This window comes from Jaculus jaculus, chromosome 10, assembly GCF_020740685.1.
Source record: "Jaculus jaculus isolate mJacJac1 chromosome 10, mJacJac1.mat.Y.cur, whole genome shotgun sequence".
Taxonomy (NCBI): Eukaryota; Metazoa; Chordata; class Mammalia; order Rodentia; family Dipodidae; genus Jaculus; species Jaculus jaculus.
In genome coordinates, this window is record NC_059111.1 from 96,571,734 (window position 1) to 96,587,715 (window position 15,982).

The window sequence follows — 15,982 nt, forward strand, 5'->3', positions numbered from 1 at the left end:
AAAGCCAAAGGTCCCAGGTTCGATTCCTCAGGACCTACATAAGCCAGATGCACAAGGTGGCACATGCGTCTGGAGTCTGTTTGCAGTGGTGAGAGGCCCTGGCATGCTTATTCTCTATAAGCCTCTTTCTCACTAAATAAACAAAATATTAAAAAAGAGCACAGTCTGATGAGAATATGACCAATATGTAATATATTCATACAATTAAGCTCTTAGTATTAAAAATATTTGTTAAGGGCTAGAGGCCCTGGTGTACCCATTCTCTGTCTCTCCCCCCCTCAATGAACAAATATATAAAAATATTTTTTAAAAATGATGAGACAAAGTAATATATAAAAACACACAAATATACACACATTAATTAAAAAATAAAGTGCTAGAGAGATGGCTTAGTGGTTAAGGTGCTTGCCTGCAAAGCCAAAGGACCTATACTCAATTCCCCAGGACCCACTTAAGCCAGATACACAAAGTGACACATGCATCTGGAGTTTATTTACAGCAGCTGAAGGTCCTAGGCACCCATTTTCTTTCTCTTTTTCTCCCCCCCCAACAAATAAATTAAAAATGGATATGCAGCTGGGCATGTTGGTGCACACTTTTAATCTCAGCACTTGGAAGGCAGAGGTAGGAGGATCACCCTGAGTTCAAGGCTACCCTGAGACTACCGAGTGAATTTCAGGTCAGTGTGGGTTAGAGCAAGACTCTACCTCAAATAAACAAAAATAAAGCCAGGAATGGTGTGGCACACGCCTTTAATCCCAGCACTTGGGAGGCAGAGGTAGGAGGATCGCAGCAAGTTCGAGGCCACCCTGAGACACCACAGTGAATTCCAGGACAGCCTGGGGTAGAGTGAAACCCTATCTCCAAAAAAAAAAAAAAAAAGTTTCTCAAAAATTATTTCATTCCCTGAAAATAATATGTAGTCACCTTAAAAACAGGTAACTTATTTGTACCACATTTAATTACTCTAAACAAATTTGTAAGAACCAGAGCCCAGTCCAAATTTCAAGTGTGTCTTCTGCAGAGACTGTAGTAGATACTCTTGATACTTCAGATTTCCTGTTAGGGTCAGCTAAAAAGCTGTTCACACAGAAAATGTTAAGTCTAAAGGTCCTCAAAAAGAAGAAGGGAAAAGAACAGCCCTGAAGGTAGGAATAGTACAGTTGTCAAGGATCAAATCGTTGTCAATAATTGGGACTTAATTAGTTTGGTTAATAAAAAAATGGTCTGAATAATAATAGAGAGAGCAAGCATAGAAAGGAAGAAAAACTGAGAAATGGCTTAGCGATTATAGCATTTGAATCTGAATCCAAAGAAAGGAAGAAAGAAGCCAGAAGTCAATGGAAATGGGCAATGTTTTAGAAAGATTAATTTGGTGGTGATACTAACAGAGTGGAACATAATACAGAGAATCTTACATAATCTTGTAGTATCCTTATGAAAACAGTACCAAGTCTCTAGTAATATAAACACAAAGATGTAAGCAAGTTATTACAAAGAATGAAATTCAATGTCCAAATTTTGGTTCATCTTTTTATCACCATTAAAAACTACTAATGTGCCGGGTGTGGTGGCGCACGCCTTTAATCCCAGCACTCGGGAGGCAGAGGTAGGAGGATCGCCATGAGTTCGAGGCCACCCTGAGACTACAGAGTTAATTCCAGGTCAACCTGGACCAGAGTGAGACCCTACCTTGAAAAACCAAAAAAAAAAAAAAAAAAAAAAACCACTACTAATGAGAGCTAGAAAGATGGTTCAAATGTTAAGGCATTTGCCTTCAAAACCTAATGACCCGAGTTTGATTCCCCAGTACCCACATAAAACCAGATGCACAAAGAGATGGATGCATCTGGAGTATGTTTCACTCTGTGTGCAAATAAATAAATAAAAGTATTTTTTGAAAAAAGCACTAATAGTATTTTGAGAAACGTTTTTAAAACTTTGTGTGGGTACGCACATGCACACACATACACATGCACATCTAGCTTTATGTGGGTTCCATGAAATTGAATGAGGACCAACATGTTTTGCAAGCAAGCACTTTAGCCACTGAGCCATCTCCCCAGCCCCACTAATGATTTTTAATACAAGTGATATCAGGGAAATATAAAAATGTCGTTTCTTAAAGAATGAATCTTCATTGAAGTTGGGTACTAAATAAGTATAATGAGGGGAATACATTTCTAATAAAACTCTCACCATTCTAGAAACATCCCTGGTTTCATTTTTTTACCTGAATCGTTTTGTGCTTTATGTGTATAGAAAAAATAATGTACTGAATTACAATGCATTTTATTAACACTATGTACATATTAGCTGTTTTGTGTTCAGAATGACAGCAGTTGCTTTGTATATTAAAGTGATCCTTGTGAATTTGTGAAAAAAAATGAATGAATCTTAAGGATGCTCATGGATTACAATTAGAATAATTCATATCCTCTTGCCCACTATCCCAACAATAATTACATAAATACTGGCTTATAATATCTTATGCAACACCTAACAAAGCTTTGATCCAAAATGTGTAGGAAAATATAATGTGTAAGAATTTCTATATTAGTGTCATCAACCCAAACATATCTAATGCTAGGCTGCAAAACAGCTCAATTCATGTTTTGTCTGTAAAAGCAAAACTGAATCTGGATCCCCAGCACCCAAGAAAATAACCATGCTTGATGGCATACAACTGTAATCCTAGATCTAGGGAGTACAGACAGGAGGATCCCTGGGGCTTACTGGCTAGATGAATTGGTGAGCTCTGCTTTCAGAGAGACCCTGCCTCAAAAAAAAAAGTAAGGTAGAGCGCAATTAAGGAAAACACTGGACATCAGCCTCTGGCCTACACACACACACACACACACACACACGCACACACACACACACACACACACATGCGCGCACTCACTTCTACACAGAACATATGCATATCTGTGTGCATGTATACCCATAGAACAAACAAAATAAAAAGAGCTGCTGAAAAATTAGGATTATGGAAAGATACTAGTCAACTTATGTTCTACTCAGTTTTGGTATATTCTTTCCAACTTAGTAATAAACACATTCAAGGAATAGTGAGTTAAAAACTTAAAAAGTAAAGCTATGATTAAAAATTATTCTATTTTCTATGTAAACGGTCAATGACAGTTAAGCCTTACATTGTAGGTTAAGTGGACAATGGAAACAAAAAAGATATAGAAGTTCCTTCAAAAAATATCTGTATAGAGATAGAGGAAGACCTTACCTGAAGAAACAAAAGGGGTGGGGGGCTGGAGAGATGGCTTAATGGTTAGGGCACTTGCTGGCAAAGCCAAAGGATCTAGGTTTGATCCCCCAGTACCCACATAAACCCACATGCACCAGGTGGCCCATGTATCTGGAGTTTGTTTACAATGGCTAAAGGCCCTGGCACATCCATTCTCTCTCTTTCTCTCTTAAATAAATAATAAAATATTTAAGAAAAACCTAGGAGGCTGGAGAAATAGCTCAGTGGTTGTGGTAGTTTTAATACATGGACCCCCAATATATTCAATCTTTTATCGGTTTGTAGTTTGCATCTGCAGCCACCAGGCTGGAGGTGGTGTCTTAAGGTGTGGTGGTGGGTTTAAGACTCCAATGTAAAGATATGCAAAGTGTGCCTAGCTGGAGTCCCTGAAGTGTGCTGTGCTATGTGGCTTTTGATTTTTTGGCTGTGCTTCTGTCTCTCTCTCCCTCTCTCCCTCTCTCTCTCTCTCTCTCTCTCTTTCTCTCTCTGCTTGGACCTGTGAAGGCAGGCCAGCTTCTTCTGCCATTATGGAACTTCCCCTAGATATGTAAGATTCAATAAACCTCTTCCTCCATTAAAAAAAAAACAAACCTGTATAACCCAACAGAAAGAAAATGAGTATTTATAAATTCTAATAAATGTGAACTGGTTGGATCTCTAGCAAATGGACAACAAAAACATTGTGAAGCTGCTACTAATAAAGATTTACTACACCTTCACTGCCATGAAAATTTCCCTGCTCATCTAGCCATAGGTCTGCTTAAACTGTGGTCATAGTAACAAATGCTTTACTTCAAACATCTTCCCACCATTATGCCAAGAAAGAAGAAAGAGAGACACCGTGCGCTCAAGAGCGAGCACGCAAGCAAGAGAGGAGAGAGGGACGGAAGAGGGAGGGAGGAAGGAGGGAAGAAGATAGCCAGCCAGGCAGGCAGGCACAGTGGCACATGCCTTTAATCCCAGCACTCTGGAGGCAGAGGTAGGAGGATCAATGTGAGTTCGAGGACACCCTGAGACTGTAAGAATGAATTCCAGGCCAGCCTGAGCTAAAGCAAGACCCTACCTCAGAAAAAGGAGGAGGAAGAGGACCCACATTCGACTCTTCAGGTCCCACATAAGCCAAACGTATAATAGGTGATGCAAGTGGGCAAGGTCACCATGCATACTAGGTGGCACACACATCTGGAGTTTGATTACAGTGGGCGGAGGCCCTGGCACACCAATTCTCTCTCTCTTTCTTTCTGTCACTCGTTCGCTCCCATTCTTGCTCTCTTGCATAAAAAAAGGCCAGTCTGAGGCTGGAGGAATGGCTTAGTGGTTAAGGCATTTGCCTGAAAAGCCAAATGACACAGGTTCAATTCCTCAGGACCCACGTTAGCCAGATGCACAAGGGGATGCACACGTCTGGAGTTCGTTTGCAGTGGCTGGAGGCACTGGTGCACCCATTCTCTCTCTCTCTCTCCCCCTCTCTTTCTCCATCAAATAAATAAAAATAATTTTTTTAAAAAGACCAGTCTGTTGGGCTTGCCTCAAAAAAAAAATGCGACAATTACACAACAAAATGATCAAAGAAAATTTCATTTTGAGATACTAAATATAGTACAGGAAAAAACAGAGGGTTCATCAAATTCAAGAGACAGGCATTTTGTTTACACTGAACATAAGGTAAAATTTACATAGCTGTCAATATAACTGACATTTTCAAGTTGCACTGTCATGTTGCTATGTACACATTTGCTCCTAAATAAACATATTTCCATATTTATTCAGAAAAAAATTAATTTTAATTTTTTCAAACTCATTAGTCTTTTAAAAATCCTTGAGATATATCAGAACGGATTATTTTAGTTATTGACAGGTAAAACTTGAATTTAGAGTATACATTTTATTTGATACAGGCTTCAAATATATAGTAACACTTAAAGTATTATTCTGTTATTCAAACATGGTAAAACTCTTCAATGTCACAATTCACTATCTACAGGGCAAGAAAAAAAAAACTGCCTCAGTAGACCTGGAGTGCTTGTATCTCAGCAAATGTTATTTTTGCTGGGTTTCTCCAAACTGTAAGACCTACTTAACATATATGAAAAAAGTGTTTGGAGAGGCACTAATGGGCATAAAGAATTAATTACTTGGCCTGGGGAGATGGCCCAGTAGTTAAAGGCACTTGCTTGTAAAGTCTCATGGACTGAATGATCCCCAGTACTCATGGAAAGCCAGATGCACAAGGTGGTACATGTACTTGACGTTTGTTTTGCAGCACAAGCAGCCCTATAAATCCACACTCACTCTTTCTCCCTATCTCTCAAATAAATAAATTTTAAAAATAGAGATGGAAAGATGGCTTAGCAATTAAGGTGTTTGCCTGTGAAGCCTAAAAACCCATGTTCAACTCTCCAGGTCCCACATAAGCCAGACACACAAGGTGATAGAAACATGCAAGGTCACACATGTACACAAAGGTGGTGCATGCATCTGGAGTTTGATGACAGTGGCTGGAGGCACTGACATTCCAATTCTCTCTCTCTCTCTTTCCCTCCTTTGTTTAAATAAATAATTGTATTTATTTATTTATTTGAGAGACAGAAAGACAGAGACAGAGAGAATGGGCACTCCAGGGCCTCCAGCCACTGCAAACAAACTCCAGATGCACGTGCCACCTTGTGCATTTGGCTTATGTGGGTTCTGGGGAATCAAGCCTGGATCTATTTTGCAGAAAAGTGCCTTAACCGCTAAGCCATCCCTCCAGCCTTCTCTCTTTCTCTTGCATAAAAAAAAAAGGCCAGTCTATTGGGCTTTCCTCAAAAAAACTATTTTGGGGGTTAGGGAGATGGCTCAACAGTTAAAAGTGTTTGCTTGCAAGCCTGCGACTCAAGTTCGATCTTCTTCAGCAATCATTAATGCCCAACATGTTGAAATGCACTCCTATGCCCTAGGGCAATGCAAGGCAGACAAAGAGTCCAGGTCAATCATCAGTAGCAAGAAAGAAGATGTCTCCTGAAAAGAAGGTAAAGGGGGGACAAACATTCTGTCCTCTGATCTTCACATGTGTGCTGTGCTGAGCTGTACACACACACACACACAAAGAAAAAGGAGGCTGGGCGTGGTGGCATATGCCATTGATCCCAGCACTCGGGAGGCAGAGATAGGAGAATCATGGTGAGTTCAAGGCCACCCTAAGACTATATAGTGAATTCTAGGTCAGCCTGGACTACAGTGAGACCCTACCTTGAAATAATAATAATAGTAGTAGTAGTAGTAGTAGCAGCAGCAGCAGCAGCAGCAGCAGCAGCAGCAGCAGCAGTAGTAAAAGGAAAAATAACTAATTTCATTTAGTATTGAAGTTCAAACATAGACATCTACCATCTAGCTAAACATGTTGTAACACTTCCAAATCTAATCTTCTATTTCTGTAATAAGGTTTAATTTTGTTTAAAAGATACAACATATTTAAGGTGAGTTTAAATATACAATTGCTTGTTTGATGCAGCTTTTCTTCTCTTGTTCCAATTCACCTTTGGAAACCCATTTTTCTACTATGTTCTACTTAGGTAGGTAAGCTTACCTAGATCACTTCAAAGTTTCCCACTATGTATGCCCATGTGCAATAACTATATATAAGTCCAAAAAGCACAGGAGGGAAACTTCTGAAGAGAAATAAGGAAAGATTATAAGGTAGAACTTAAAACACAAAACTCCTGGCAACTAATGTTATAATCATGTTCAGCAGACCTTAACACATTCATTTAATTTACTAGTGAACAGCCCTGAGTTTTAAGCAAAATAAAAAAACAAACTGTAAAACTATTACCCGTAATAAAGAAGACAGAGATCCATTTTACAAAATGAAGGCCACCTCTCATGATAGTTGTTCATAATCTGAGATTAATTTTAGAGGCTGGAAAGATGGCTTAGCAGTTAAGGCATTTGCCTATGAAGCCTAAAGACACAGGTTCAATTCCTCAGTATTTACAAGCCAGATGCACAAGGTGGCACATGAGTCTGGATTTTGTTTGCAGTGGAAAGATGCCCTGGTGTGCTCGCTATCTATCTCTTCCTTTCTCTATGCTTGCAAATAAATAAATAGCATTTAAAGCTGGGCATAGTAGCACACCTTTAATTCCAGCACGTGGATGGCAGAGGTAGGAGATTGACGTGAATTCAAGGCCATCCTGAGACTGACTACTTTGTGAATTCCAGGTCAGCCTGGGCTAGAGTGAGATCCTACCTCGAAAAACAAAACAAAACAAAACAACAACAACAACAAAAAAAGCATTTGAAAATTTTAAGTTTAATTAATTTATTTGAACATTACATTATGTATGTTTTGGGAGGGAAAGCACACTAGGATCTCTTGCCACTGCAAACAATGCCTGGGTGGCTAAGGCACTAAGCCCTAGGCCAGCAGACTTTGCAAGCAAGTGCCTTTAACCGCTCAGCAATCTTCGTAATCCCAAGAATCATTTCTTTATACCACTGAGTATACCTCTAACCTACTGATGACAATATATACATTTCTTCTCCACAATATAAAAATTGATTGATAAATTCCTATAAGAAGTTTTCTTTCCAATATTTTACTAGATAATCCACTATTGCCACTATGAATCCACAGTTGAGAAAAGCTTAATCTATCAATTCCTTGAGAGTTATGGTTCATATATTGTCATAAGCCACAAGCACCAGGGATTCTAAAATAGTTATGGCATGGTTTCATTCAACTGAACTAATCTGATATTAAATTTCCCCACTACCAGTTTCTGCATATTTATTCATTTATTTTATTATTTTAATATGTATATATTTGCAAGCAGAGAAAGAGAGAGAGAGAATCAGTGTACCAGGGTTTCCAGCCACTGCAAATGAACTCCAGATGCATGCACCCTTCTTGTGCATCTGGCTTTATGTGGGTACTGGGGAACTGAACTTGGGTTGCAAGGTAGATTTTGCAGGCAAGCTTCTTAACTACTGAGCCATCTCTCCAGCCCTATTAATTTATTTTAATTCAATGTGTATGTGGTTCATGTGTGTGAGTGCAGGTACATCCATGCCACAATGCTAAAGTGAAGGTCAGAGCACAACTTTTGGGTTAATTCTCATCTTCCACTCTTTTCAGTCTTTTGTTCAGTTCTACTTGAGATGAGAGCTTCCTGTAAACTGTACTGTCTTCACCTCCCTGTGTCCTTTCTCACCCTGGGGGCACTGGGGTTACAGAAGCTTGTCACAGCTTTCAGCTTTTTATGTGTGGCCTGAGAAACTAAACTCAGGTATTCAGAGTTGTGCAGCAAGTGCTTTATACTCTATCCCCTCAGATCACTTGTGTTTCTTTTAGACACTATACTTTAAAAAAAAAAGTTTTATTTTTATATGTTTACTAGAGAGAAAGAGAGAGAGAGAGAGAGAAAATGATAATGGGTGTGCCAGGGCCTCCAGCTGTGACAAACAAACTCCAGATGTATGTACCACCTTGTGCATATGGTTTATGTGGGTCCTGGGGATTCAAACCTGGGTCCTTTGGCTTTGTATGCAAATGCCTTCACTGTTAAGCCATTTCTCCAGCCCAGAACTATACTTTTGAAACCTATGGCAAAATAGAACAATTTCAGCTTTAAGTGACAGAGATTTTGGTCAGAAACTGGTCTCCAGTATTTATTTGAGTGTGGAATACTTGTTATCTGTAGTATTTATAGTATCTACTCCACAAGACTACTTAGGCAATTAAATGAACACACCAAAAGTTTTATTTAATCTTCCTTTCACTTCAGTCTAAATTTAACACCTCCATTTACTCCCTGTGATTGTCTGAGCCACAGTATCAAGTGATAACCACCTATTCTGTGACTTGCGTACCCCGTGGTTCTTACAACTAGGCCTGTTCACTTCCGTGGCATAGTAGCCTATCTAATTACCATTGCTTTTATAGTCTTCACTTGGTGAACAAATATCTCAACCTACACAAAAGCCCAGATTATAAAACAAAATCTCCAGTCCTAACATATCACAACTGACTCAGAGCTGTCTCACTTCCACTGTCATCATTTCAGAGCAACTTAAGTCACCCATAACGGCAGCTCAGCTACACACAATCAAAGCTCTCCCTAGAGTTCTAATAAATCTGTAATAATAATCTTAAATAATCTTATTAGTTATTGATCATTACAAATTAAAAACTAAATGCTTAGCTGGGTGTAGTGACACATGCCTTTAATCCTAGCACTCAAGAGGCAGAGTAGGAGATCGCCATGCGTTCAAGGGCACCCTTGAGGACCCAAGTTCAGATCCCCTGAATCACATAAAGCTGAATGCAGTAGCACACATCTGTAGTGAATTCCAGGTCAGCATGAGCTAGAGTGAAATCCTACCTCAAAAAACTCAATAATTAATGGGGCTGGAGAGATGGCTCAGTGGTTAAGCACTTGCCTGTGAAGCCTAAGGACCCTTGTTCGAGGCTCAATTCCCCAGGACCCACGTTAGCCAGATGCACAAGGGAGCGCATGCGTCTGGAGTTCGTTTGCAGTGGCTGGAAGCCCTGGCACACCCATTCTCTCACTTTCTCTCTCTCTCTGCCTCTTTCTCTGTCACTTTCAAATAAATAAATAATTTTAAAAAACCTCAAAAATTAAAAATAAAATAAATGTTTGTCATAAATGACAAGTTATTTTTATTTTTTAAAATTAATTATTTATTTATTTGAGAGTGACAGGCACAGAGAGAAAGACATATAGAGGGAGAAAGAGGGAATGGGCGCGCCAGGGCTTCCAGCCTCTGCAAACGAACTCCAGATGTGTGCGCCCCCTTGTGCATCTGGCTAACGTGGGACCTGGGGAACCGAGCCTCGAACCGGGGTCCTTAGGCTTCACAGGCAAGTGCTTAACCGCTAAGCCATCTCTCCAGCCCATTATTTTTATTTTTGAGACAATGTCTCAGTATGTAACCCAAGCTGGGTTCACATCTGTGATCTGCTTCCCTCAGTACTTCAAGTACTAGAATTATGAGCACGCATCACTAACCCAGCTTCCAAAACATTTTTTGAATAATTCCAGTAATAAGTTTCCTTTTAAGGGGAAAAGATTATTAATACATTAGGAATATCATAGTATTCTCAAATCCCAGCCTGGTGGTGTTCATATATAATCCCAGCACTTGGGAGGTGGAGGCAGGATGTTTAGGAGTATAAGGTCATCCTTAGGTACATAGCAAATTGAAGGCTAGCCACCCTGAGACCCTATCTCAAAAAGCAACAAAACAAAAGGCTGGGAATATAACTTAGTGGCAGAGCATTTACACAGCATGTGTGAGGCACTAGGTTCAATTCTCAGGAAGCATGTATATAAATATCAAATACAAATTGAGACAGATGTGTTTTGTTTTAGCAGACAAGCAAATATGCAGAAGAAAAAAATTGTCAGGTAAATATGTGCTCTCATACTATTTGACCAAACGACTGTACTTCTTTCTAGGAACAATCAAAAGTGGAGCCAATGGTTCAGTGATAGGATACTTATATGTTATACATAGGCCCTGGATTTATCTCCAACCATCAATCAATAAAGGTAAGACAAAAATATTCAAATAGAAAGATGTTTGGCAAGGATGAGTAGATGGTTCAGTGGGGTAAAAGCAAACAGGAGGACCCAAGTTCAGATCCCCTGAATCACATAAAGCTGAATGCAGTAGCACACATCTGTAGTAATCCTAGTGTGCATATTGTGAGATGGAAGGTGGATAAAGAATTACTGGGAAGGTCATGAGCCAGCAAGCTAGCACACATAGTAGTGAACAAGCGAGAACCTGATTCAAAGCAAGGTGGGAGGTAAGGACTGACACCTAAGGTTGTCCTCTGACTCCACATGTGCAGTGGCTTGTACACATACACACACACACCCCATATATACACAAACACAAGAATTAAGAAAAGTATCAAAATGAAAATAACAGAATAGAACAGCAGAGTATTAGCTTGATGCAATAGTAATAAAATCATTCAGCCACAAAAATTATATTTTTATAACATAGGAAAATATTCATAATAGTCTGTGTTGATTATCTAAATGTAAAAAGCATTAGTATTGTGTGCATACTGGTACATACACGTTCTCAGGAGGAAAAAAGACCACAAAGAAATATACACCTCAAGGAAAATACAGAACTCATTTTCAGTAAAAAACCTCTGGTTACTGTGATCACATATAGTATTTATTCTCTTTATATGCTTTTATAAATTTTTTTACATTTCTTTCAACTAACAATAATACTTTGGGGCTGTGGAGATAGCTCAGTGGATAAAACACTTGCCACTTGAGCCTGAGTAACTGAGTTCAATCCTCCCCAGTTCCCATGTAAAAAGCCATAAGTCTTGGTGGGCTTCTGTAATCCTAGAACACTGACAGCAAATAAGAAGGTAGACACAAGAGAATGCAGCAAAGAGAAACAGAGTGGTCAGGTGTGGTAGCACATGCCTTTAATCCTGGCATTTGGGAGGCAGAAGTAGGAGGGTCACTGTGAGTTGGAGACCAGCCTGGGACTAAAGAGTGAATTCCAAGTCAGCCTGGGCTAGAATGAGATCCTACCTTGAACCCTCCCATTCTGTCCTGACCGCCCCCCCCCACCCAAACAAACAAAAAAAAAAGAACAGTCAAATCCAGGGAAAGAAACCCTACCTTAAATAAAGTGAACAGCAAGGACCAACTCCTAAAAAGCAGTCCTTTGACTTTCACATGTATACTGTGGCACACGTGGCCACTCTCATACAAATACTAAATAAATAAAACTAACAGAGCCTGATGGCACATGTATTTAATCCCATTACTTGGGAGGCAGAAGTAGGAGGACTGCTGTGAGTTTGAGGCCAGCCTGAGACTACACAGTGAATCCCAGATCAGCCTGCACCAGGGCAAGACCCTACCTCGAAAAACCAAATAAATAAATAAATAATTGATTTAAACCATTATTTTTTTAAAAAAGCTTACAGAGACAGGGTCTTACTATGTTGTCTAGAATGTATTAAAACAGACCAGAAACCAGGTGTGGTGGCGCACACCTTTAATCCCAGCACTTGGGAGGCAGAGGCAGGAGGATCACCGCGAGTTCAAGGCCACCCTGAGACTGAATAGTGAATTCCAGGTCAGCCTGGGTCAGAGTGAGACCCTACCTTGCAAAACCAAAAAAAAAAAAAAAAAAAGACCAGACTGGCCTTGAACTTAGAACAACCCTCCTGTCTCTGCCCCATGAATGCTAGAATTACAGGCCTGTATTACTATGCTTAGCTAAAACATGACTTTTCCACATTAAGAAATCAAAGGGAAAAATCTTATGTGTAATGAGAACAATGATGTATTCATGTGCTGAATGCATCTGAAATAATGTTTGCTACAGTAACTAAATATTAGAACATGGCTCATCATGTAGAAAGAACAGGTACAAGTGATCAAAGGAACGAGTCACTTAGTTCAACACTAAAGATGATTTGTTTGTACTTAGAATTGCTAAGTTTACTTTGTTTTGCTCTAAAATATATTTATTTACACAAATATCCACACTTCTATGTATAACTGTTTAAGAGATAAGCATTTAAATTCGAGTAGTCTTTAATTTTTGTTTGTTTGGTTTTTTTTGTTGTTGTTTTGTTTTTTGAGGTAAGGTCTCACTCTAGCCCAGGCTGACCTGGAATTCACTATGGAGTCTCAGGGTGGCCTAGAACTCACAGCGATTCTCCTTACCTCTGCCTCCCTTGTGCTGGGATTAAAGGTGTGCGCCACCATGCCTGGCTAGTCTTTAATATTTAAACAATCTTTACCATCAAAGGGAATATATAGGGGTTTCAAAACTATAAATATGCCAGGTGTGGTAGTATACACCTTTAATCCCAGCACTTGGGAGGCAGAGGTAGGAGGATTACCGAGTTCAAGGCCATCCTGAATTCCATAATAAATCCCAGGTCAGCCTGAGCTACAGCAAAACCCTAACTCGAAAAAAACAAACAAACAAACAAACAAAAAAAAAAAACCTATAAATACAAGAACATGTTTTTATAATATTTTGTTTTTACTTATTTATTGGAGGAGCAGAAAATGGCTCCTAGAGAATCAAACCAGGATCCTTTCTGGCTTTGCAGGCAAACACCTTAACTGCTAAGTCAACTCTCCAGCCCAATAAGTGTAATTTTTTTATTGATTGTATTTGAACATGGGTAATCTCACTAAACAGACAACGGACTCTAATACTTAAAAGCCGGACATTACAACATCACAAACTAAGGAACTTTTAGGACAGAGTAAAGTTTTTTAAATTATTGTTTAACTATACTGTTTTTTGATAGGTCATAACCAGACACAATCAAAGATAAGGAGATCACCATAACTAAATGAGACTTAGTAGTAAATATTTTAAATTTGTTTAAGCACTGGCACAGGATCTTCTACCCAAAACCATGTTAGGGTGAAAGATTTGTTGGTGGGGGGGGGGGGTTCACTTGTCTTGCTAAGTGAGTAAGATTCTGAATAGTTGATCTCTCCTCACTGGATATGAAACTTTAATGATTCCATAGACTAAAAAGCCTTGAATATTTATATCCTTAACATAATACTTCAGAAAACCCCCATTCTCCCTTTTACAGTATTAATATCCAACATAACTTGATTTTCCTCCTCTTCTTTTTGAATTTTTAAGATAGGGTCTCATTTTACAGCGCAGGGTGGCATAACATTTTCTATATGGTCCAGACTGGCCTTGATTGTCTGGGCCTCCTGCCTTAGCCTCTCAAGTGCTAGGACTAGAGGTATGAGCAACTACACCCAGCTCCTTGATTTCCTTTCAATGAAGATGGTGTTCTCAGGGCACGGTAGTTTACGAGTCACTAATGGCAGGAGGAGGCTGAAGTATTTATTACCAGGGAGCAGTACATAGCAAATACTTAAATTATGTGAATGACCACATCTATGACCCAGTAAAACTTGACAGTGACTTGACATTTCCCTTTAGTTGAAACTTGTACATAGATGACAGACCTTGTAAAGGACTTTCCTCAAAAAGATACAGAATGAAAAGGACAGAGATGATGAAAAGATGCCTGACTATATAACACCAGGACTTAGGAATCCTACCTTTGCAGTGGTGTCACTTTGTTCTTATTCTTATCAACTGAACCCGTAGATAGCTGAAGAAAATTGGGATTTAACTTATATAATTCCTGAAGTAGCTTCTGTTCATATTCTTGATGTTTGCCCGCCTAATGGGAGAAGAAATTAAAACTGCAGTGGAATTCACAAAATGTCAGGTATAAAATACTTAGTTAATTTCTGAATTGCTGAAGATAGACTAAATAAAATCTATAAGGTTTTCCCATAGAGTGAAAGAAACCTATGAGGATAACATAAAATTTTAAGGCAATGAAAGTAATTCCAATATAAAGTTACATGATATATATATATTCCACAATAAGGTATTTTGTCAAACTCTTTATCATACAGAAAAGCATATTATGGGACACTTTTGTTCACTTAAAAAAACTAGACAGTCTGCTTTAAACCTATTTCCAAGTTTTTCAAACGAGTAAGTCCTCTCACAGTCATTACCAAGTTTTCTGATGATGAGCACACAAAATTTATCAATAGATCTCCTATTTTATTTAGAAATTACTTAAATAATGCAATGTTATTATATTCAGTACTAACTTAGCACTAAAGATTACTTTTACTCGTTCCCCCTTATCAGTAGTAAAATAAAAATGAATGTATTTTAGGGCTTAACAGTTAAGGTGTTTGGCCCACAAAGCCAAAGGATCCTGGTTCGACTCCCCAGGACCCAGGTAAGCCAGATACAGAAGGTGGCACATGTGTCTGGAGTTCGTTTGCAGTGGCTGGAGGCCCTGGCGCACCCATTCTCTCTCTCTCTCTCAAATAAATAAATGCAATAACTTTAAGGAAAAAAAAAAAGAATTTAAAAGCTGGGTGTGGTGGTGCACACCTCTAATCCCAGCACATGGGAGGCAGAGGTAGGAAAATCATCATGAGTTTGAGGCCACCCTGAGACTACATAGTGAATTCCAGGTCAGCCTGAGCTAGAGTGAGACTCTACCTCGGAAAACCAAAGGGGGGAAAAAAAAACTTAAAAAAAATGAATGTATTTTAAACTCTAGGTCAAGGATCAGCAATTTATAGTCAGTCCCTTACTTTTGTAAATGAAGTTGTACTGGGACACAGTCATAATCACTCATTTGCCTATCGTCTATGGCTGTTTTCTGCTACAAAGACAGAGTGCAGCGCTGCAACAGAGACAGAGCAATTGTGACAGAGACAGCACAGCACAGAAACCGCGTTTCACTAAGCAGACCTGCATAAAAACTTACTGGCACCTGCTCGCGATACGTGTACAAGAAAATACTGGAGCTGCTCTAGTTGGAGTAGCAGTAAGTTGGAAGACAATGCCACAATGTTACAGGAGAAGCTAGGCAAAGACTGACTACAGAAGCTAAGCATTAAAAAAATAATAACAATTTGGGCTGGAGAGATTGCTTAGCAGTTAGGGCTTTTGGCAGCAAAGCCAAAGGACCCAGGTTCAATTCGCCAGTCCCCATGAAGAACAAGATGCACAAGGTGTGTTTGGAGTTCATTTGCAGTAGCTAGAGGCCCTGGAGCACCCATTCTCCATCTGCCTCTTTCTCTCTCTCAAATACGTAAATAAAGTAAGAATTATTTTTAAAAAATGACAATGAAGCCA

The 15,982-nt window shown here is 39.2% G+C and overlaps 1 protein-coding gene across 4 annotated transcripts in view; it reads right to left on the minus strand.

Annotated features, from left to right (window-relative positions):
* Positions 1-15,982, minus strand: part of Cnot4 (CCR4-NOT transcription complex subunit 4) — a 151,949-nt gene that overhangs the window by 37,463 nt on the left and 98,504 nt on the right. For all 4 annotated transcript variants that reach the window (XM_045160273.1, XM_004661188.3, XM_004661187.2 and 1 more), the window contains one exon: positions 14,368-14,492. In XM_045160273.1, the coding sequence (XP_045016208.1) occupies positions 14,368-14,492 (125 nt within the window). The remainder of the gene's footprint in view (positions 1-14,367; positions 14,493-15,982) is intronic.